Source organism: Mobula hypostoma, chromosome 1 (genome assembly GCF_963921235.1).
Source record: "Mobula hypostoma chromosome 1, sMobHyp1.1, whole genome shotgun sequence".
NCBI lineage: Eukaryota > Metazoa > Chordata > Chondrichthyes > Myliobatiformes > Myliobatidae > Mobula > Mobula hypostoma.
The window spans coordinates 16,770,631-16,795,986 of NC_086097.1; the positions used below are offsets into that span (position 1 = coordinate 16,770,631).

The 25,356-nt window shown below is 40.2% G+C and overlaps 1 protein-coding gene across 10 annotated transcripts in view; it reads left to right on the forward strand.

The window, feature by feature from the left end:
• Window positions 1-25,356, forward strand: part of arel1 (apoptosis resistant E3 ubiquitin protein ligase 1) — a 98,835-nt gene that overhangs the window by 65,130 nt on the left and 8,349 nt on the right. For 9 of the 10 annotated variants that reach the window (XM_063043993.1, XM_063043984.1, XM_063044029.1 and 6 more), the window contains 10 exons: window positions 219-360; window positions 1,304-1,425; window positions 1,707-1,782; window positions 3,996-4,105; window positions 5,051-5,230; window positions 8,695-8,820; window positions 11,347-11,476; window positions 16,300-16,358; window positions 21,538-21,627; window positions 24,368-24,543. In XM_063043993.1, coding sequence (XP_062900063.1) covers window positions 219-360; window positions 1,304-1,425; window positions 1,707-1,782; window positions 3,996-4,105; window positions 5,051-5,230; window positions 8,695-8,820; window positions 11,347-11,476; window positions 16,300-16,358; window positions 21,538-21,627; window positions 24,368-24,543 — 1,211 coding nt within the window. Of the gene's footprint in view, window positions 1-218; window positions 361-1,303; window positions 1,426-1,706; window positions 1,783-3,995; window positions 4,106-5,050; window positions 5,231-8,694; window positions 8,821-11,346; window positions 11,477-16,299; window positions 16,359-21,537; window positions 21,628-24,367; window positions 24,544-25,356 lie in introns of those variants that run through there. The other variant, XR_010017428.1, reaches the window with a different exon arrangement.

The window sequence follows — 25,356 nt, forward strand, 5'->3', positions numbered from 1 at the left end:
GAAGACGGTTAGATTCAACTTTGAACCTTTTTTAAAATCTCCACCTTAAGCCAAAACATCTGTCACTGTCCAAAGTTTTACTGAAATTACTTGGGTGCAAAACATGCAATCTAGCAATACAATTATGGTATACGCTTCAAAACTCCTGTCAATTGATATGTTGAAAGAAGGGGGACAAATTGGTAAAAATATGTAAAATGGTGTCTTTTTATTCTCAGTTTTACTACCATGGTCTCGACCCAGTGCACAAGTTCCTAACATTAGTTGTGGATGATGGGATACAGCCTCCTGTGGAACTTAGTTGCAAAGACAGAAACATCATGGCAGCAACATTTATCCGTTTCTTGCATAACAACATTGGTAAGAATGGAAAACTTGTGTTTTATTTGTGAATAGGTGTCAAGGGAGAGAAAGGGACCATTGCTGTTAACTTTTAGGGAAAATCGAATCTGACAACTGAAGAGGTCCTTGAGTGTCAAAATTCTGCCAAATATGACTTGGATGAGAATTTGGTCCCCTGATTTTTGAGCAGCAGGACAGGGCTCATAAGATTTGCCAGGTGGATATTAGACTCTTACTATGGTACAAAAGAGAAGAATAGTTGTTAGCCAAATTAATTTGGATCAGTCTTTCAAATCTTTGTGACCGAATCAGTTTACAACCTGTCTCAGTGCCTGAGAACTACACCATAACAGGTCTATTTTAGAGAAAGAACAAAAATAGTAATTGAATATAAAGAAAAATCTGTGTTTTTTTTTTAGATCATTCAACATTTATTTCCCTCCTGGGTTTCAGCTGTCTTCTGTCACGACAATTCATTCCCACCCTTCTGCATAGGTATACGTTGGTATCAAATGACTCCTCTAGAGTTGTTTTTGACATTTAATATTTTTAATACATCAGCAACTGTGATCCATGACGTTTGTGCCATATATTGTAACCAGTCATTGAAAATTATTACCTGCCAGGTAATTTGACATTTTAATTGTGCAAGGAGACCAGCTGTTTTTTTTCTAATTGAAGAGATAGTCTAAGCTGTTGGCTAAAGCAACATAAAGGGAATGCTATATAGTCAGAAATGATGAGCTTGGGATGAAAAGTTAAATTGAGTCTTGACCTCTTCTTAATGAGTTTTGACATACAATGTGAATCCCATATGGGGTACTGAAGGCACTTTATTTTTGAGATTATTTTTTTGTGATGAATCAGCTGATTTTTGTATAAAACCAATCTTCCAGGTATCTGTTTCTATTTCTAAGCCTCTATGGATATTAAATGGAAGTATTTTTTCTCCTTTTACTAGGGGGTTCTGAAACCTTCCAAGATAAAGTGAATTTCTTTCAGCGGGAACTCCGTCAGATCCATGTGAAACGACCACATACAAAGATTATACTTAAAGTCAGCCGTCATAATCTCCTTGAGTCGGTGGGTTTAGTTTGGTTTACTGACCATCTGTTTTCTAATAGTTAATAGATCATTACTTAAACAGTAGTGTCACTAACTGTCCTTTAGAGCCGTTTTCACTTTGGAATGCTCATTAGTGGGATGGTATATTTTATATTCATCTATTTAACTTGTATTCGTTTGATTAAAGCATTGTAATGTTGGAATTAGATAAAACATCAAATTTTATTACATCAATTAATAAAGATTTTAATGGGTAACTTTGTCTTCAAATTCATTTTTCAATTTCTGTGTGTCACTAGTCCATGAAAGCCACAAGAAATTTCTCAGCCTCTGATTGGAGCAAGAATTTTGAGGTTATTTTTCAGGATGAGGAAGGTCAGTATTAAAGAGAAAAAAATATTCCAAAAGTGGTTTGTGGTTAAATGTAAAATTTAATTAGACAACTTTGATAAATGCACACCTAAATAAAAAATTGATATGACGTTGATCTTCATAGATTTTGGTTGGGTGGTGTTGAATTTGCCTTGGATGCATTAACTTTTTTCAGCTACTTCCTTCAGGTCTTAGTCCCAAAATGTGTGACTGTATTCTTACTTATCATCAAACAGCACAGATTAGTAGTTTCATTTATTTTAATAAAGGAAACAGCATGTTGATGCTTTATTCAGTGGCACAACCTCATATGAATTTTGGAGCTTTTTAGTCCCTCTTCAGTACCTATGAGTTGTGGAGCTAGTTCAGAGTCAACCATGTTAATTTCATGGGTTTGGTTTGTCAAAGTAAATTTTATTATCAAAGTTACATGTATGTCTCTATATAAAACTCTGAGATCCATTTTCCTGTGGGCATACTTAGCAACTCTGTAGAATAGCAATTATAACAGGATCCTTGGAAGTTCAACCAGAGTGCAGAAGACAAAAAACGATGCAAATGCAAATATAAATAAATAGCAATAAATAACAAGAGCATGAGATAAGGAGTCCTTAAAGTGAGATCATCAGTTGCAGGAACATTTCAATGATGGAGCATGTGATTGTATTTATCCCCTGATCCCCTAATAGCCTGATGATTGAGGGGTAGTAGCTGTTCCCGAACCTGGTGGTGCAAGTCCCGAGGCTCTTGTACCTTTTGTCTGATGGCAACAGCGAGAAGAGAGCATGACCTGGGTGGTGGGGATCTCTGATGATGGATAATGCTTTCTCACAACAACGTTTCATGTAGATGTGCTCAATGGTTGGGAGGGTTTTACCCGTGAGGTACTGGGCAGAATTCACTACATTTTGTAGGATATATAGTAGTGTTTGTCTCTTTTCTCTAATTTCCATGCACAATCTTTCCCTGAGAGTACCTTGTGTCAATATCCTGTGGATCTCCTTCAATGCTGTAATATAACTGAAAATGGATATAGACCAATTGATCTCTTATTATTTCTTCCTTGTGTCAGCATCTGCCCTTCGTTTGATCAATGCAACACTGCAGAGGAATTATAAGAAGCAAATACAGGAGTGGATCATTTGGCCCCTTGTGTCTGCTGTGCCATTTGGTTTGATTCAGTGAGAATATTATGCCATCTCTAATTTTTGTTTTCCTCTGTTTAAGGAAGGACAGTATGATACAATCAACTATGTTGAAGTAGCTAAGAAATAGTTATCAATTCATTTAGGAGACACATAGCCAGGCCATATTAAGCTAGTGCATAATAGTAAATAACTAAGGCACAGCACAAACAGTAGAATCTATGTCTAAAGATGGTGCATGAAGCTGGACTGACCACATCTTATGTGCGATAATTACTTTACTACACCACAATAGGAAGTACTATAGAGAGAACCACTGGTGTTGACTCATTGTGCAAGATCTGAACTATATATTCACTGTCACTGTTAACTTTATTACTTTTTTTTTGTATATCTGTTAAAATTTGCTTTCATGGACATATCTTTCCCTCAGCCATTGCCTTCAACACAGCAATCACAGGAACCAAAATTCTCCTCCTTAATCCATTTTGCAGAAACAAATCTGAATCAGAAATTATCATAATTTCACTTCCACTTCTCGGGCCCATCATCAAAGATCCTTACTTCCCAGGCCATGCTCTTTTCTCGCTGCTGCCATCAGGTAGAAGGTACAAGTTTCTCAGGACTTGTGCTTAAGAGCAGTTACTACCTCTTAAGCATCAGCCTTTTGAATAAAAGAGGTTAACTACAGTCATTTAAGGACTCTGTTATATTGATGGATGTCATTTTGTTATTTCTTGCTCATTATTTATTGCTGTTTATTTGTATCTGCATTTGCACAGCTTGTTTACAGTTTACATTTCCTGGTGTTTACAGTTACTGTTCTATAGATAAGTATGCTAAGTATGCCCGCAGGAAAGAATTTCAGGGTTATATGTGGTGAAATGTATGTAATCTGATAATAAATTTTACTTTGAACTTCGAACTTTTTCTGGCCAGGGTTTTTTAATATAGAAATCATATTAATCTTGGAGAAATAATGATTAAGTCAAAAGGAACTATGGGAACAAAAGGAATGCTTTCCTGAGGAAACACTGAAAGAATCTAAGATGCGTTTATCTAATGTTTCAGCACTGGATTGGGGTGGACCACGCAGGGAATGGTTTGATTTGACCTGTAAAGCTCTCTTTGACACAAGTAGTACCCTGTTCATGCACTTCAGTGACAATAACCAGGGACTAGTAAGTATAAATTTCAATTGTTTAAAAAAAATCCATATAACTATTCAAATTCAGATGGTGATAAATTACTGTTTATCAATTCTAAGAAATCATATTTGCCTTTGAACAAACTGCTGGTTAGTTGTAACAATTAGAGAAAGATGAAGCCTGCCCCCTTCAGCATGGGGAATGGTGTTAAATGTGGCATGAAACCTCTTAACTGGTTTTAAGAGCTCTATACATATGAGTCTGAAGCAACTGCTTGCAAGAAAAGTAAGCAATTTAGTAATTATCACTATTAAACTTCATCTTTTGCTTCAAGACAAGGGATAATTGTTAGTTTATTTTTGTGGGAAAATTCCTTGAATGGAGAAATCTAGGTGTTAACTATGGCCCAGTAGGAACATTTTGCCCTCTGTCTGAACATTGTAGGAACTGAGAGGGTGCTAAAGTGGTTTTGTTTTTCAACAGGACTGTTAAACACAAGGCTCAGTATGTCCGCTCATATAAAAATAAAACACCTGATTAAAGGAACAACTTGGGGAATTCTGCACTTGCCCTGGTAGATGTTTATCACTCTCATCATCAGTTCAATGGTTTCCCAATATCTTTTAATGATTTTTTGCTGTCTGTTAGTGAATCCTGGCTGCTGTTTCCCTACTCTGAAAAAATGTTTTGTGGATAATGAAGGACCTTGAGGCATCCAGCGGTTTTGAAAAGCATTATATAAATAAAAGCTTATTTCTTTGCCTTTGAATCTGGACATTGAGGCTGGTAACAATTATGAACCATATTGCACTGTATAAAATTAGTGACTTAATACCAGAAAATACAAGAAAATATGTCATGGTTTGACCTGGCAAGATTTCTAGCATCTTTTTTTTTTAAATTTCAGATTTCTGGCATTTTCAATGTTTTTTAAAATTTAATGACTTGACCAGCAATTTTCTCTTTTTGGCTATTCAGGTGCACCCAAACCCAGAACGACCATCTCATCTCCGACCAAAGTTGTATGAGTTTGCAGGGAAAGTAGTTGGGAAGTGCTTGTATGAATCATCCTTAGGTGGGGCTTACAAACAGCTGGTTTGTGCTCGGTTTACCCGTTCCTTCTTGGCACAAATTATTGGACTCCGGATGCATTATAAGGTAAACTAAGGCTATTTGTGGCTTTGCCATACATTAGTGGTCACCAAACTTTTTAAGCCCAAGATCCCCTACCTCGACCTTAGTGAAGGCAAGACCTACCTACTAAATAGTTTAGAGAAAAAACAGCTCAGCTTGTACTTCCAATTTGAGGCCTTTTATTTGGGCTAATTGTATTTGAATTACACAAAATACTTTTGTCAAACTTTCAAATTAATTCAAACAAGAAAACACTGCAGCATATCAAACAGGCCATAGCTGTCTTTCTTTAAGAATATTGCAATACCCTGTACTTCACACCTTTAATTCTAAGTTCCATTATTTAATTTTATTTCTACACGAAAAATAAATGAATAAAAATTGACTGTTGCACTCAGTGTGATGACTGGGGCTGAATACTTTCTGCTAGTTCCCTGAAATTTGGCTCGTAACTACGGACAACCAGCCTGAGACAGTGTGTGAGGTGCCTGTCAGTAAGACAGCTCCTGTACTTAGATTTAATAATTTTCATCTGTGAAAATGCAATTTCACATAGATAAGTTGAGCCGAAGTAGGCACTGACTTTTAGCGCTATAAAACCAACACACACACTGTGCATTGCTGGGGCCCCATCAGTAGTAATTGCCACCAGTTTATGAATGGGGATGTCATTTTCACGGACATATTTTTTTAAACTCATTGTAAATATCCTCACTAGTTCTCTCCTTTAATTGCAAAAGAGTGAGGAAGTCCTCCTTTGTTGTAAAATTCTGGAAAGCCATTCTGACAAACACAGCAAGCTGAGCTATTTGCATTACATCCAGGGATTCATCGAACTGTAGTGAAAAATATTCACAGAGTGACAAATCGATCCACCTCCTCTGACAGTGACTCTACCCTCCTTGTCACTGTTGCAGGGCCAAGCGGTACATTATGTATTGCGGTTGTGATGCCGTTTTTGTTTTTAAAGTCATTAAAAACAGCCTCTGCTGTAATGGCCATTGCTTCCTTGAATAAATCGCCATCTGTAAAAGGCTTCTTGTGTTTAACCAAGAGGTGACTTACACGAAATGATGCTTCAATAACTGCCTTATTTTGAGCAGCATGTTTTGTGGAAAACGATTGCTGGCTCTTCAACCCTGATTTCAGCTCTTCAACTTTCCTGGCATGAATTGCGCTCTTTGGGGGGGTAGGTGTCTTTAATTTTTTGGTGGTTGGTGTTGTGGTGCCGCTCCAGATTCCCTCTTTTAGTCAGTGCTTGTACTTGGTTGCACAACATACATACACACTTGTCTTTCACCAAAGAAAGTAGAAATTCCTCTTCCCATTCTGGATGGAGTTTATATATTTTCGCCTTCTTTTGTGGAGCCTCCGCCATGCTATCAGGATATCATGAGCAATTGCTGATTGTGTCGCCTTTGATCTGGGCCGACATTTACGTGCCAGGCGGCACCTAATTAATTAGCTGGTTTATTTCGGCTTTTTTCTTAAAGATGTGCTGGGTGCATTCCGACCACTGCGGCACCGCTGCATTCTTCGGCAATGTATCGGTCCGCGGCCTGGAGGTCGGGGACCACTGTCATATATTGATGTTTGCGACAGTCTGTACTCTTATCTAATCTAATTGGCCACTTTGATGCAGCACAAGCTACGCTGAAAACGCGGTGCATGGCGGGGGAGCTACGCACTGGGCAGAAAGAATGGAACTAAAACCCCGCAACCCGGAAACAATCTCTCTTTACAAACAGCTTTCAGTAGCGAAAGTATTGCTATATTACCATTATCCTCATTAGTATTACTTATTTTTATAATGCTCACATTACGACAGTATTTGTGTATTTATTTTTGATTTTTTTCGTGATCTACTGGGAAAGTCCCAAAGATCGACTGGTCGATCATGATCGATGGATTGGCGACCACTACCGTACATATTTTATTTCACTACAGGTATTAGGAATAAACAAATTTGTTTTATTTTTATCAAGGGTCATAGAGAGAAACAACATGGAAATGAAACCTCTTTCAGTCCGTCAAGTTTATACTGCCAATCAAGTGCACAATTTTATACTAATCCAATACTAACTCCAATTTTATTCCATAGCATGTTCCTATCAACTTCCCTCTAGATCCTTGTGTTCATCTACACACTGGGGATAATTTTTTTAATATAGTAGTCAAGGATGGCACGGTAGGGTAGTGGTCAGCACGATGCTTTACAGCATCAATGAACCAGGTTCAATTCCCACCGCTTTCTGTAAGGAGTTTGTATGTTCTCCTTGTGACCACGTGGGTTTCTCCAGGTTCTCTGGTTTCCTCCCACAATCCAAAGACATACCGGTTAGTAGGTTCAATTGGTAATTGTAAATTGTCCTGTGATTAGGCTGCGGTTAAATCAGGGGTTGCTGGGGGGTGTGTTTCGAAGGGCCAGAAAAGCCTGGTCCACGCTTTATCTCAATTCATTAGTCAACCCATGAGTTTGGGATGTGAAAGCAAACAGGAGCACCAGGAGTAAACCAAAGTGGTTATGGGGAGATTGTGCAAACTCCACAGAGACTCAGAGGACAGGATGAACCTGGGTCACTACAGCTGTATCTAGCCCCATTGCTGTGCCCCTTTTACTAATTGCTTTGTTCTGTCATTGGACTGAAACATTAACTCTTTCACTTCCGAGATGCTGCCTAGCTTGCTGAGTGTTCTCCAGCATTTTCTGTTTCTTTCCTTATTTGTAGCATATACTGTTCAATACGTATTTGCCTGCCATGGTTCAGAGTAATATAAGACATTGGGTATGCAAATCAATGCTTTTTCAAAAGTAGTATTGGGATGGATCTCAACTGGTTTCCTTCTTCTAATAACATACCCCCTCAAATTTAAGGAAGTCTAGACCATATTCTTACTTGTATGGCATGTTTTTGACTCTTTTAAAATGATCTGAGCAGATTCTTTTATACTCGACCTTCCTTTGCAGCCACCCCAACCCACCCCACCCTACCATCTCTCTGCCCCAACTCCATATCCAGTCATATTCAGCTGCTTTTGTAGCTAATAATTAGCTACCAATACTTCCAGGGATGAAGCTAGTGTATTCTGATCATGAATTTTCAGATGCAGGGAGCTTGAATAAGGAAGGTACTTGATGGATAAATGCATTTCATTTTGGTTGTAGACTGAAGCCTTGCATTTGTATCTTTAGAGTCCATGAAAATTAAATATGCAATGGTGATGTTTTGCAAACGAGTTTGTTTCTTGGCTTGTGCTTTGCATTTAAATCGCTCATTAATTGCAGATTTAAGTCATGACACAGGTTAGAAAATTTAGGCTGCCTTTAAGAAAAGGGAATTGGTATGTCCTGTACTTGTAAAAATGTCAGTGATTCTTATAGTTAAAAATATATTTTTTTCAATTTACATGCCTTTTCTGGTTTGCTAATCACCATTATGTTGGTCTTGATGTTAAAATTAAGTTAAAATATCTCCACCTTCTTGCAGTATTTCGCAACGGATGATCCAGAATTCTACAAGAGTAAAGTTTGTTATATTTTGAACAACGATGTGAGTGAAATGGATCTCGTTTTTGCTGAGGAAAAATACAACAAGTCAGGACAGTTGGAAAAGGTAGAGTTGCAAGAAATTTAGTTCATACCAGCATTTGAAATAAAATTTCATATGCCCTTTTGCTAAGGATATCATCTAGGGTATTGGTATTGTAACCGTATGACCATGTGGATGAAACTTAGGCCATTTGTCCCATCGAGGTCAGTCCATCATGACTGTGAAGATCGCAATTAAATCATTCCTTATATACTTTTTTTCTTCATCAAAATTATATATATCTTCTTCCCCTATTTCATAACCAAGCCCTCACTCTTGAGCAATATCCTGATAAATTAGTGTAAATATATACGGACTTAAAAATATATCAGAAATTGTGCTCTGGAACAAATTGCTTTAAATATTGGTGGAAGAAGATTCTATAGAGACCAACAAAAAATGGCAAAGTTATGGAAAAAAGCTTTGCAATGGGTTGAATGGTCTCTATTTATAAGCTTTCTTTATAGCTTGTCAATTCTTGTAATTTTCTGCCATATAATTTTACATACCAAAGGTAGCCTAAGATTGCATAAAACAAAAATCATAGCACTTAATCTGTCTCAAAGTATCCAATCAAAATCCAATAACATGTACTACATCTGGATGCTTCCTAGTTTACTACTTTTCTCTGCTTAAAAAGTCTTAGCATTTAAAACATATATTTTCTCAGTCTTATTCTAGAATGCATTATGTATTTCTCATCATTGAATTGTATGTCTTTCACAGCTGTCATTTCTAACTCCTTACTGTTCATGCCAATAACATGGTGCTATCAAGAAATTTTAGTATTACTCCTTCAGTTCTTTTGTCCTTTGACAATACCTTTATTAAACATTTACACAAAGGAATGAAATACAATTTATTCTGTTTTCAGTCTGAGAAATATCCATTTATCCCGTTCCTTTTGTACTGACACTTCTAAAAATATTCTTAATTTTCTAATGCTTCATCTTTTTCTTAATTCCTCTTCTGCTATTTTCCTGTATTTAGTAACTGTTTCTCTTGATTACTTTTCATGTCTTACTCAGCTCATAATTTAACGTACTTCTTTAATTCTTGTCTGGAATACAGTTGTTTTAATGTTTTCCATCATCTGCTTCAACGTTTGCCTAGTAAGACTATAGCCCGTCTGAAAAAGCATGCGACCCTTTTCAGTTCTGCTTCCCATTACCATTCCAACATGTCAGTCCATGGCCGCCTCTACTGCTGCAATGAGAAGCAATACCTTATAGTCCATCTGGGTAGCCTCCAACCTAATGGAATGAACACTGATTTCTCAAACTTCTGATAATTGCCCCCCCTTCACCATTCCCCTATTCCTGTTCCCCTATCTCACCTTATCTGCTTACCTGCCCATCACTTCCCTCTGGTGCTTCTCCTCCTTCCATGGTCTTCTACCCTCTCCTATCAGATTCCTCCTTCTTCAGCCCTTTATCTCTTTCACCAATCAACTTCCCAGCTTTTTACTTCACCCCTCACCCTCTCCTTGTTTCACCTATCACCTACCACCTTGTACTTCTTCCTCCCTTCCCCTCACCTTCTTGCTCTGACTTCTCATTTTTTTCCAGTCCTGATGAAGGGTCTTGGCCCAAAACGTTGACTGTACCTCTTCCTGTAGATGCTGCCTGGCCTGCTGCGTTCACCAGCAATTTTTATGTGTGTTGCTTGAAGACTATAGGCCTGCTTACCAAATTTTCCGTGCATTTAATTGAATGAAGTCTGCTTTCTGTTGTGGATATTTTTAAATGCAATTGTTTTTTATATCTTTTTTTCATTTTCCTACCTCTTAGCCTAACCATTTTAACACCCTCCTAGTCATGGGTACCTGTTTGCAGAACCAACTCACATGTGAGTTCTTTCCTTTCTTGATGATAGGAGGTTGCCTCATTCAACTCCATTGTAGTATTTGTTTCATAATGATATTGAGTAATATTAAGATTGCTTTTGGGGTGCTGTATTTTCATTAATCCGTTAATTCCTAAAGCCCTCCTTATTAAAGATGAGTCCTTACCTTGGGGTTTCTGATATGAACCTCCAGTTTTCATTCTTGTACAATGCAGAAGGAAGTCATTCAGCCCACCATTTCTGCTCAGTGCACTGCCCCCTTGATTCCTCTGCAACCTATTCTTGCTCACATGTTCATCAGCTCGCCTTTTTTCCTCCTGCCACCCTCCTGCACCAGGAGTAGTTTACAGTAGCCAATTAACCTACTGGCACATCTTTGGAACATAAGAGGATGTTAAAGCACCTGAGGGAGATTTACTGAGTTACAGGAGAATGTGAAAAGTCCACACAGACAGCACCAGAGGTGGGGCTTTAACTTGGGTGTCACTGGAGTTGTGGCGGCTGCTCAAGTTACTGCACCACTGTGTCCTTCCACACCATGTTGGTGTGTTTTTATTAAACTGCTGTCATAAAGCTTTGCAGCTGCTTGTTGTCCTGACACCTTGGATGCAATGTCCCATTTAGCATTACTGATCTGACTGTCAAAATGACGAAGAACATTTCTTCTTTTGGATCATCCCTCTGAGTGTACTCATTCTTCTTCAGGTTATAGAGCTGATAGCTGGGGGTGCGCAGGTACCAGTAACCAACGACAACAAGATATTCTACTTGAACATGCTTGCACAATACAGACTAGCCACTCAGGTGCGCCAAGAAGTGGAGTGTTTCCTTAAAGGTATGATTGTGTTATGGTGAAACTTGAGTGTAAAAGAAACAGTGTCGTTTTAAGCATGTGATTCTGCAGAGGCTGGAAATCCAGAGCAGCGCATATAAAATGCTGGCGGAACTCAGCAAGTCAGGCAGTGTCTGTGGAATGAACAGTCAATATATCAGGCTGGGGCCCTTCATAAGGACTGTAAAAGAAGTGGACAGAAGCAGAGTGCCACTGTTCTAGCTGATGAAGTTAAACTAAATGTCTCAAATCATTGTGCTGAATGTGGAGGGTAGCATTTATATATTTGTTAATTTTTTTTAAATTCTAATTTCATCTACTGAGCATCCAAATAAAATTCCTAGTGGGAACCACAAATCTCTGAATTTAGTCATGATGCTTATTGTTGAATAGTTTTCCTAGTTCAATCCACGGGCTTAGTTTTAAAACAGTGTTCTGGCTAATGCTGATCTCTTAATAGATTGAACTTGTACTCCAGCGTCATCTTTACTGCATGTTTATCACCTTTAAAGCAAAACTGTTCATATTCCAATGGTGTGGGGAAGAATATAAGTTTGACCACTTTTGGAGAGTATTTTAAACATAAGTATGCACATGTAGGTATAATATATGTACTTAGTGGTTACTGTGGTGATGTGTCAATTGAAACCTTTTTCTGAGTTTATATTCAAATATTTGGTATCAGGGGAGCCGTAATAGCAAAGTAACGCTATTTTACAATAATACTGCTGGGTTTCGGTACCTGAATATTGAGGTCTCTGTAATTAGGAAGGATATACTTGTTTTGTAATTTGTAAACTGATTCCTGTTTTTTAGGCCAAAAGATATAGGAACAGAATTAAACCATCTGATCTGTCGAGTCTGCTCCACCATTCAATCATGGCTGATTTATTTTTCCTTTCAGTCCCATTCTCCTGCCTTCTTCTGATAACCTTTGATGTCCTTACTAATCAAGAACCTGTCAACCTCCACTTTGAACCTACCCAATGACTTGGCCTCCACAGGCAATGAGTTGTACAGATTCGCCACTCTCTCACGGAAGAGATGTCCTTCTGTTCAGAGGCTGCACCCTCTGGTTCCAGACTCTTCCATAGGAAACATCCTCTCCACACCCGCTCTATCAAGGCCTTTCAGTATTCAGGAGGTTTTGATGAAATCGCCTGTCATATGTATAAACTCCAGTGAGTATGGGCCCAGAGCCAGGAAATGCTCATCATGTGTTAACCCTTTCACTCCCTGAGCCATTCTGGTAATTCATTCTCGGGATCATTTTTGAGGTTATTCTGTGAGAAATGACCCAGTGTGATTGGCTTGTACCCACTGAAATTTAGAAAGTGAAGTCATTGAGATATCTTAAATACTGAATCAGAATCAGGTTTGATATCACCGGCATATATCATGAAATTTGTTAACTTAGTAGCAGCAGTACAATACAATACATGATAAATATAGAAAAAAAATCAATTATCGTAAGTATACATGTATATATGTAAAATAGTTAAGTGAAAAATAGTGGAAAAACAGAAATAAAAAATGTGAGGTAGTGTTCATGGGTTCAATAACCATTTAGAAATTGGATGGCAGAGGAGAAGTAGTTGTTCCTGAATCACTAAGTGTGTGCCTTCAGGATTCTGTACATCATTCCTGATGGCAGCAATGAGAAGAGGGCATGTCTGTATGATGGGGTCCTTAATAATGGACTCTGCTCTGAGGCACCACTCCTTGAAGATGTCTTGGATACTACAGAGGCTAGTACCCATGATGGAGCTGCCTGATTTTACAATTTTTTGTAGCTTCTTTTGATCCTGTACGTACCAGACAGTGATGTAGCCTGTTGGAATGTTCTCCACAATACATCTGTAGAAGTTTTCGAGTGTTTTAGATGACAAGCCAAATCTCCTCAAACTCCTATTGAAATATAGCTGCTGTCCTGCCTTTTTTATAGCTGCCTCGATATGGTGGGTCCAGGTTGGATTCTCCCAGATGTTGATACCTAAAACTTGAAATTGCTCACTCTCTCCACTTCTGATCCCTCTGCGGGTTGGTTTGTGTTCACAATCAGCTCTTTGGTCTCACTGACATTGAGTGCAAGGTTGTTGCTGCAGCACCACTCAACTAGCTGATATACCTCACTCCTGTATGCCCCCATCTCCATCTGAGATTCTGCCAGCAATGGTTGTACCACCAGCAAATTTATAGATAACATACAAGCTATGCCTAGCCACACAGTCATGGGTGTAGAGAGAACAAAGCGGTAGGCTAAGCACACATCCCTGAGATGCACTAGTGTGGATCGTCTGCGAGGAGGAGATGTTACCAATTTGCACAGATTGTGGTCTGGTTAGGAAGTTGAGGATCCAGTTGCAGAGGGAGGTACAGAGGCTTAGGTTCTGTAGCTTTTTGATCAGGACTGTAGGAATGATTGTGTTAAACACTGAGCTATAATCAATCAACAACTGATATAGGTGTTTGTATTGTCCAGGTGATCTAAAGCCATGTGAAGAGCCATTGAAATAGACACTGAGAGAGATTTATAAAAGTAGTTGTTGAGAGGCTGCAGAATCAAAGAACTTGGAGGCATTATCTCAAGATTAGGAATTATCCATGAGCTGAGATAGGAATACATTTTTTTCAGTGGATTGCAGAACATTGGCACTTTCAACCCCAAGTGGCTACAGATATTCTGTCATACTCAAGGCTGCGTTCATTGATTTTTATACAAGGGGATCAAAGGGGATGGAGAATGAGTGCAGTGATGGGTTACAGATTTAGCCATGATCTTATTGAATGGTGTAATAGGCTTAAGAGGTTTCAATGTATATTGTAATAAATTTTTTGAGGAAATTGTACAATGAGGACAGTGCTCCCAACATGGGAGGAAAACAATCAAAAAGGAACTGACACTTGCATTGTGACAGATTTAGTAAGTATTTGGTAACAGTTCATTGCTTGCATTGATGTAGGGGTGGGGAGAGGTCTCCGTTTCCATGAAAGGAAATGTAGCCAGCTCCATCCTGGCCTTGGCTTTTTCTGGGTAGGGTCCTGGATAACATGGTTGCCATATATTAAAGCAACATACATCAAAGTTGCTGGTGAACGCAGCAGGCCAAGCAGCATCTATAGGAAGAGGCGCAGTCGACGTTTCAGGCCGAGACCCTTCGTCAGGACTAACTGAAGGAAGAGTGAGTAAGGGATTTGAAAGCTGGAGGGGGAGGGGGAGATGCAAAATGATAGGAGAAGACAGGAGGGGGAGGGATAGAGCCGAGAGCTAGACAGGTGATAGGCAAAAGGGGATACGAGAGGATCATGGGACAGGAGGCCTAGGGAGAAAGACGGGGGGGGGTGACCCAGAGGATGGGCAAGAGGTATATTCAGAGGGACAGAGGGAGAAAAAGGAGAGTGAGAGAAAGAATGTGTGCATAAAAAGGAGTAACAGCTGGGGTACGAGGGGGAGGTGGGGCCTAGCGGAAGTTAGAGAAGTCAATGTTCATGCCATCAGGTTGGAGGCTACCCATACGGAATATAAGGTGTTGTTCCTCCAACCTGAGTGTGGCTTCATCTTTACAGTAGAGGAGGCCGTGGATAGACATGTCAGAATGGGAATGGGATGTGGAATTAAAATGTGTGGCCACTGGGAGATCCTGCTTTCTCTGGCGGACAGAGCGTAGATGTTCAGCAAAGCGGTCTCCCAGTCTGCGTCGGGTCTCACCAATATATAAAAGGCCACATCGGGAGCACCGGACGCAGTATATCACCCCAGTCGACTCACAGGTGAAGTGATGCCTCACCTGGAAGGACTGTTTGGGGCCCTGAATGGTGGTAAGGGAGGAAGTGTAAGGGCATGTGTAGCACTTGTTCCGCTTACACGGATAAGTGCCAGGAGGGAGATCAGTGGGGAGGGATGGGGGGGACGAATGGACAAGGGAGTTGTGTAGGGAGCGATCCCTGCGGAATGCAGAGAGAGGTGGGGAGGGAAAGATGTGCTTAGTGGTGGGATCCCGTTGGAGGTGGCGGAAGTTACGGAGAATAATATGTTGGACCCGGAGGCTGGTGGGGTGGTAGGTGAGGACCAGGGGAACCCTATTCCTAGTGGGGTGGTGGGAGGATGGAGTGAGAGCAGATGTACGTGAAATGGAGGAGATGCGTTTAAGAGCAGAGTTGATAGTGGAGGAAGGGAAGCCCCTTTCTTTAAAAAATGAAGACAGAAGGGTCTCGGCCTGAAACGTCGACTGCGCCTCTTCCTATAGATGCTGCTTGGCCTGCTGCGTTCACCAGCAACTTTGATGTATGTTGCTTGAATTTCCAGCATCTGCAGGATTCCTGTTGTTTGCCATATATTAAATCCAGTTTATTTATTTATTAATCAAATGCACATCGAAACATAAATTAAAGCATTTGCCTTAATAACCAACACAATCTGAGGATGTGCTGGGGCCAGCCTGCAAGTGTAACACATTCCCACACCAACATAGCTGTCGACATAGCTGTGCCAAAGAAGTGAAGAGGGAGCACTTGAAGTGTGTGAGAAAATTAACTCTTGCTTTAGATGTTGAAAAGAAGCAAATTACAGTCACCTTCACAATGAGAAGGCAGTTGATCAGCAGAGGGTAGTCTTGCAGTCATGGCTGCCTAAACTGAGTCTTCTAGCTGCCAGGTAATGACAGTGATTTGGGAGCACAAAGCATGCTCTTGTCCACCTGATGTAAGCAGCAAACCAAAAATATATAAAAAGAAACTTGCATTTGTAATATCCTCTTATTCTTAAGTCACCTCAAAGTGCTTCTCACTTATAAACTTGAAGCCAATAATTAATTTTTTTCCTGTAGGCTTGAATGAGTTAATTCCTGAAAATCTCTTGGCCATTTTTGACGAAAATGAGTTGGAGGTAGGCAATGCTCAAACAAATGGCTCATACACTGTTGATGTGACTGTCCCTTTGTACTGAAATTTCAATAAGTTTATCTCATGTTTGCACTTGCTCTGAACAAAAAGTCATTGTGTGTAAGCTACACCACGATTTAATATAAATTACTTGGGTACATTTTCTAGTATATGTTATGATTGTGATTATTTTTATATGACTATTCCTACTCAAGATATCTTTTGGTCTTTTTCTTTCCTCCAGTAGCAAAAGAATAATAGAATGGGAGAGGGACTACTTGTTTCTGTGTAACTGTAGCATTAAGAGTCACTGTGCCACTGTGTTTCCAGCTACCCTGCTGCTACCAGAAGAGTTCCTCTTGCCAAGCGTCACTTTGTCATTTCTTGTTAGTCACCTTCTGTACAGGTACTCCTGTACCTACTGTCACTTTATGTACATACAATCAGTTTATGTATATATGCTAATTGTATGTATATGTGGCCAACTCAGCAGTTACTTGTACAATGTGTTTATAGGATTACTTTTATATTTGTATTTATTGTAGTTTTTGAGTTGCATTGGATCTGGAGTAACAATCATTTTGTTCTCCTTTACACTTGTGTACTGAAGAATGACAATAAACAATCTTGAATCTTATGAATTGGATGCAGTTGGCCACTCCAATGATGATCCAAATCCAGAATTACTTAAAATCCCCAGGTGAATTTGTCAGTATGGTCTTGATCCAGCTTTCAAAGAACAAAAGTTCATGTACACGCACAACACATAATTAGTCACTGGTTGGCTTACAATGACTTTGATTGAAATGGATCCATTAAGATTGTGTAGCTGGAAAGGTATCCATGGGTTGAGTAGGGAATTTGGATTATAATATGGGTATACTTCAAGCACGTGGCCAAGTGGTTAGGGCATTGGACTAGCGATCTGAAGGTCATGGGTTCAAGCCTTGGCCGAGGTAGCGTGTGGGTCCTTGAGCGAGGCACTTAACCACGCAATGCTCCAGTCTACCCAGCTGAGGATGGGTACCAGCAAAAATGTAGGGGTTTAACCTCGCGATAGATTGGCGTCCTATCCGAGGGGGAGTCTTGTACTCTCAGTCGCTTCACACCATGGAAACCAGCATAAGCACCAGCATGATGGGCCACAAGGCTCGTGACAGACTTTAATCTTTTTTAAATACTTCAGTCAACCTGAGAATGCTTTTGAGGTGATCTTGCTGGAATGTAGAAAGGCAGGCAGCATTTGTTTCTGTCTGCTTATTTTTCATATGCAAAAATATACACTGAATGTTGCAGGACAGGAAGGAAAAAAAAACCACAACTGACCTCATCCCCCTCAATCAGGATCCGATTTATTATCACTGACGTGTATCATGAGAAATTAGTTGGTTTGCAGCAGCAGTACGGCACTAAGACGCTATTATAAACTACAGAATTAAACTGTTGAAGAAATGGAATAACAAACATGGATTCATGGGCTGTTCAAAAATCTGATGGCACAGGAGAAGAAACTTCTGGATCATTGAGTGTAGGTCTTCAGGGCCCTGTACCTCTTCCCTGATGATATTAATGTGAAGCAGGAACATCTGGATAGTGAGGTTCCTTTGCTAAGGATAGTGCCTTCTTGCGTGATTGATTCATAGTTTGGCAACAACCTTCACTGAATTTAGTGTAAGTAAAGAAATGAGCTGGTGATTCTGCATGGCAATTTTCCTCTCACGTACAATCCTGTTGGCAAGATTATAGGAGCACCATTTTTTTGGGGCACATTATAGCTTATGCTGGAAGTTCAGGTGGTAAAACTGTTGGGATCATTAATACAGCTTTAAAATTATTAACTTTCAGATTGCCCAAATATACTTTGTCTTCAAATATGTTGGAGAATATTTAGCTTAACTGTCAGTTCAGCTTTGCACGCTGTTGGCAGCAGTAGCCAAGATCATGGCACCATGGGTGGCTCTATTGCTCAGGAGGGCAGGGAAGAGTTATCGTGGTAGGAGATTCAATGGTAAAGGGAATAGAAGAGTTTTGTGGTCGCCAATGGGACTGTTTGTCACGCAGAATAGGTCCTTCCATCTTTCGAGCCTCGATGCTTAGCATTCCCTCTGATTTAATTCTAGCCTAATCACAGGGCAATTTACAATGACCAATTAACCTACCAACCAGTAGGTCTCTTGACTGTGGAAGGAAACCTTGCAGGCAGCAGCGGGAATTGAATTTGGGTTGCCAGGATTGTATAGCGTTGTGCTAGCCACTACTCTACCTTGCTGCCCCAAAGACTGTCATAACACAGGTTCTCAAGTCACAGCAGCATCCTTGTAAGTTTTTTCAGTCACTCTTCCAATCTTATTAATATTTCCTGTAGGTAGGTAACCAGAACTGCACACAATACCCCAAATTTGGTCTCAACATAAACTTATCAACATAAATTCCAAGGAAATGCGATGTTAAATTCAGGCTAATCTAGTTTTTTCAGTGCTTTTGAGGTTACCACAGTTGAGCAAAATCTCTCTTGCTGCTGGGACAGTATTTTAGGAAACTAGAGGAGTACTGCATTTTGAATGGAATTATCATTCATTTTTGCTATGAAGATTATATTATTTCAAGTATTCTTGAATGAAATACTTTCTGCCACTAGATGGCAATAATGTGCCAACAATGCTAGATACTAATCTCTGGCCCAAGAGGCAACAGCAGCTGCCTGTTCTCAAACCTCAGTCTCAGTTGATTGAGGGTTTAACATAGAAACATAGAAAATAGGTGCAGGAGTAGGCCATTCGGCCCTTCGAGCCTGCACCGCCATTTATTATGATCATGGCTGATCATCCAACCCTGCACCAGCCTTCCCTCCATACCCCCTGATCCCCGTAGCCACAAGGACCATATCTAACTCCCTCTTAAATATAGCCAATGAACTGGCCTCAACTGTTTCCTGTGGCAGAGAATTCCACAGATTCACCACTCTCTGCGTGAAGAAGTTTTTCCTAATCTCGGTCCTAAAAGGCTTCCCCTTTATCCTCAAACTGTGACCCCTCGTTCTGGACTTCCCCAACATCAGGAACAATCTTCCTGCATCTAGCCTGTCCAATCCCTTTAGGATTTTATACGTTTCAATCAGATCCCCCCCTCAATCTTCTAAATTCCAACGAGTACAAGCCCAGTTCATCCAGTCTTTCTTCATATGCAAGTCCTGCCATCCCAGTAATCAATCTGGTGAACCTTCTTTGTACTCCCTCTATGGCAAGGATGTCTTTCCTCAGATTAGGGGACCAAAACTGCACACAATACTCCAGGTGTGGTCTCACCAAGGCCTTGTACAACTGCAGTAGTACCTCCCTGCTCCTGTACTCGAAACCTCTCGCTATAAATGCCAGCATACCAGTCGCCTTTTTCACCGCCTGCTGTACCTGCATGCCCACTTTCAATGACTGGTGTATAATGACACCCAGGTCTCGTTGCACCTCCCCTTTTCCTAATCGGCCACCATTCAGATAATAATCTGTTTTCCTATTTTTGCCACCAAAGTGGATAACTTCACATTTATCCACATTAAATTGCATCTGCCATGAATTTGCCCACTCACCCAACCTATCCAAGTCACCCTGCATCCTCTTAGCATCCTCCTCACAACTAACACTGCCACCCAGCTTCGTGTCATCCGCAAACTTGGAGATGCTGCATTTAATTCCCTTATCCAAGTCATTAATATATATTGTAAACAACTGAGGTCCCAGCACTGAGCCTTGCGGTACCCCACTAGTCACTGCCTGCCATTCTGAAACGGTCCTGTTTATTCCCACTCTTTGCTTCCTGTCTGCTAACCAATTCTCTATCCACATCAATACCTTACCCCCAATACCGTGTGCTTTAAGTTTGCACACTATTCTCCTGTGTGGGACCTTGTCAAAAACCTTCTGAAAATCCAAATATACCACATCCACTGGTTCTCCCCTATCCACTCTACTAGTTACATCCTCAAAAAATTCTATGAGATTCGTCAGACATGATTTTCCTTTCACAAATCCATGCTGACTTTGTCCGAAAGACTATATATGCAAGGCTTGACTAGACCTTTACTTTGGAAGCATGGTGTCAGCTGACAACTGATCTTCAATGTGGGCCTTAAAGACAAAGGCCCATAAATTGCAATTTGGTTTGACACAGACAGCATCTTGGAGACAGTGAGATATCTTCAAATGCTCACAAGACTTCTTTCTTCCTCTTCCTCATTTCTACCATTCAAAAAATTAAGTATTTATATAATTGTGTTATAGGTCTAACATTCTCTTTTACAGTTGAAAACCTTTCTTTCCCCAACTTTTTTTCTGCCTAATTTTTTGGTATCACTAAATCTGGCTTTACTGCTTTTTAAAAAAGAAGATTTTGTCTGCATATATGGTTCCCTACCTTTGTAACTTGCTGCATCTTCATTTCTCACCTGTCTACTTTAAAACTTGAGCTTATGCACTGTGACATTATGGATGAGGTGGAAATATGGATGGCCCCTGAAAGAGACAGACGCTGTGGCACCTGAAGCATTAGTCTTTCTTTCCCCTTTGCACATTGCTGGTATAACATTTCCACTATTTAAAATTTATGTTGCGTAGTGGAAATGTAATGGAACTCCTGCAGCTCCTTCACCAATTATTTCTTGCAGCCAGTGTCTCTTAAAACTCCCATCTTAATATTCAAACTGTGGCTGAATAATTTATTAAAAACCCTAACATTTTCACATGTTTTCCTTCTGAACTGTTCAATTATAAATAATTTAGCAGATGCTGGAAAACCTGAGTAACACGTACAAAATGCTGGAGGTCAGCAGGTCAGGCAGCATCGATGGAGGAGAATAAACATGAACAGTTTTGTTGGAAAGCTTTCAGACCACAACATCAACTGCTTATTCTTTTCCATAGATGCTATCAAACCTGCTGAGCTCCTCCAGCATTTTAATTTTATCGTAAGCAGGCTATGTAAATCTGTTAGTCTTTAGTTGCTTCTCTGCTGCCTCCTTTGGCTATTAATTCTAATTGATAATGCACCTATTTTTAATACCTGAACTCTGAACAGTATTGTGGCAAGTCATCTAGTTTCCTAATAGAAATGAAATTTCTGATTGTAGTGTGATTCATTTCACCTTCTCAATCAAGTTAACAAAGCTACTCTTGCTGTTTTTTAACCTCCAGCTATTGATGTGTGGGACTGGAAATATCAATGTACCTGATTTCAAGACTCATGCTGTAATTGTTGGAGGGTCCTGGCATTTCCGAGAGAAGGTAAGCCTAGGTATTAACAAAACTGGGAGCTACAGGGAAATGGTTGGTACAGGCCAGACCGTCCGATGTAATAAGAAAATGAAGCTATAATAAGAGATGCATAGTCAGAGTAGAATTAAGCAGTAGAAGCGAATTTTGGGTTCTACTAGAAGTTGTATACAACATCCTGCTTGCATTGTGAAATGGTAGATTGCAGAACCGGAAGCAAGTTCATTATCACTTATGTATGTCATGAAATTTGTTGTCTTGTGGCAGCAGTAAAAGCTACTAGAAGACCATAAGACATAGGAGCAGAATTACAGTAAGTTACATTATGAAATAGAATAATAGGGCAAAATCTAGATACAGTGAGTAACTGTGCATGGGTTTATGGATTATTCAGAAAAAAAACATGAGATGGGGATAAGCTTCTCTTAAAACATTGAGTGTGCTTCTTCAGGCTCCTGTACCACCTCCCTGATGGTAAGACCATAAGACATAGGAGCAGAATTAGGCCATTTGAACCATTGTTTCTGATAAACTATTCAGTAGTGTCTTGGCTTCCACAGCTGTCTGTTGCAATGAATTCAACTGATTCACCACCCTACGGCTAAAGAAATTCCTCCTCATCCATTCTGAGATGATTCTATTCCTTCTATTCTGAGGCTGTGCCCAATGTTCCTAGACTCTCCCTTTATTGGTAATAATGAGAAGAAGGTGTGTCCTGGAATATAAGACCATAAGACAAAGGAGCAGAAGTCGGCCATTCGGCCCATTGAGTATGAGGGTCCTTAATGATGGATTCCACCTTCTTGAGGCACTGCCTTTTGAAGATGTCCTCAGTAGTGGGGAGGCTTGTGCCTGTGATGGAGCAAGTTGAGTTTACAACCTTTTGTAGCCTTTTTCAATCCCGAGCATTGGAGCCTCCATACCAGGTGGTGATGCAACCAGTCAGAAAGCTCTTCATGCCATTTCTGTGGAAATTTGCTAGGCCCTTTGGTGTACCAAATTTCCTCAAAATCTTATAAAGTGGAGCCGCTGGTGTGTCTTTGTGATTACACCAATGAGCTGGGCTCAGGAACTTGAAGCTGCCAATCCTTTCCACTGCTGACTCCTCAATGAGGACTGGTGTGTGTTCTGCCCAACATCCACTCCTGAAGTCCGCACTCAATTCCTTGTTGGCTAAGCACGCATCCTTGAGGTATGTCCGTGTTGATTGTCAGTAAGGAGGAGAAGTTGTTACTGATCTGCTCTGAATGTAGTCTCCCAGTGCGGAAGTCAGGGATCCAGTTGCAGAAGGAAGTACAGAGGTCCAAGTTTTGAAGTTTGTTGATTAGTCCTGAAAGGATGATGGTGTTGACTGCTGAGCCATAATCAATAAACAGCAGCCTGACAGAGATATTGCTGTTGTCCAGGTACTCTTCTTGGGCACCAGTATGATTGATGCCTTTTAAGGTAGGTGGGAACCTTCGACTGCACCAATAAGAGGCTGAAGAAGGAGGCTCACAATAATATGTTCCAAAGAGCAAAATATATTTGATTTAATATCAAATAAAACTAACTATATATAACAATCTAACTATATTTAACAATAAGTACATGAACATTTATCTAATAGCAATCTTAATTTGAAGTTCTAGTCTTGTATTCATAAGAAACGAGAGTAGATTATATGGACCCTTGAACTGTTCTGCAGTTCAATGGGATTATGGTTGAAATTGTACCTTGTCTAGTTCCCCAAACCCTCTGATTCCCTGAGTGCTTTGAAATCTGTTGATATCAACTGTTCATCAGCAAATGATTATCCACAACCTCTGTGGTAGAAAATGTCACAAACTTCCAGCCCCTGTTAAAGAAACTTCTTGTCTCTACCTCAATGACTGCTATCTTCTCCTGAGAGCTTGTCCCCAGTTTTAAAGGCTCCAGTTGCCATCATAATTGCTGGGAAGTTGCAGGGATAGTCACAAAAGTTACTTTGATAGCTGATTCATTCCAAAGGCATGGTTTAACTGGCTGTCAAATTATTTCTGTTGATTAATCTGATTTGGGCAGTACCGAGTAATGCTAGTTATAGTTGAGAAACACTGCTCAGAGTCACGAGGACCAGGACAGAGTCATTTTCAGGAACCAAGTTGTCTCATAAGAACATGCATGATCTAAGTTCAGACTATTACTGGTTCCCAGAAAACTTCAAGCTAAAGTCTCACATGATGAAAAACTAGTAAACGGTGGGCTGAAGGATTTGGTGTGGTGCTTCATAAGTTTGGGGGCCTTTACGACAAAAGAGTCTTTATTGTACGATAAGCAAGTCATTTGAAAATTGTGCAGGCCTTTGGTACTATCTCTTTGGTGGGGAGAATATAACTGTTTCTTTGCTGTACGATTCTATGATTCTAATTGTGCAAGATGGATTTCTGGAGTGTGACGCTGTCTGTCAGAAGATGTTTGAGAGTGGTTTTGCTGTTTGAGGTCAGACACTCTCAATCACGTCACAATTGCTTCAAGGATCTGATTGTTGTTAGCAGATCTATTCTAGGTAAGTAGAGGCCTAGCAGCTAGGCTGCGGGAGTCAATGATTTGGTGTTGAATCAGTATAAGTGAAAAGGTGATCATATTTGATACCTAACTTGTCAAAATTGCTGCCAGATTTGTGGCATAGAAAATATCAATCTTTTTCCACTACAAGTCTTAAATCATCTGTCTTTTTTTCTCCCCACTGCCTCTGTCTCTGCACCCTCTCCCTCCCCGACCTCCATCACAGGTAATGAAGTGGTTCTGGACAGTGGTGTCCAGTTTCACTCAAGAGGAACTTGCTCGGTTGTTGCAGTTCACAACGGGCTCTTCCCAGCTGCCGCCAGGAGGATTTGTGGCAATGTGCCCGTCTTTTCAGATCATTGCAGCACCAACGCAGAGTTCCTTGCCCACAGCCCATACATGGTGAGTGCTTCAGCAAATGGCATATAACTGTGGGTACAGATGTGGGTGAATGTCACATATAGTAGTGTCAACTTAAAAATGACAACGTAATTTTTTTTTCTTCCACCTGAACCATCACCCATAACCACATCTCCAAGTCGTTATGAGGAAGACGGTGGTAAGGAATTAGATTCCATTGGCAATGCACTGACATAAGATCATAAGATGTAGGAGCAGAGTTGGGCCATTTGGCCCGTTGAGTCTGCCCTGCCATTTCATCATGGCTGATCCATTTTCCCTCTCAGCCCCAATCTCCTGTCATCTCTCCGTATCCCTTCATACCCTGACTGGTAACAAACTTATCAACCTCTGCCTTAAATATACCAATGATTTCACTTTCACAGCTACCTGTGGCAACAAACTCCATAGATTCACCACTCCCTGGTTAAAGAAATTCATCCTCATCTGTTCTAAAAGGACACCCCTCTATTCTGAGGCTGTGTCCTCTGGTCTTAGACTTCTCCACCATTGGATACATCCTCTCCACATCCACTCTATAGAGACCTTTCAACATTTGATAGGTTTCAATGAAGTCACCCAGAGCCTTCTGAATTCCAGTGAGTACAGACCCAGAGCCATCAAATGCTCCTCATGTGACAAGCCTTTCAATCTCAGAATCATTTTCATAAAACTTCTTTGAACCCTCTCCAATGTCAGTACATAATATTATTTTATTAGATAATTTTATTCCTTGCTGTGAATTGGAGCATTAAAATGGAGGAGGCTAAGAGGAAAGAGCTGGGGACTAAACAGCAAGTAATATGAGAGGCAATG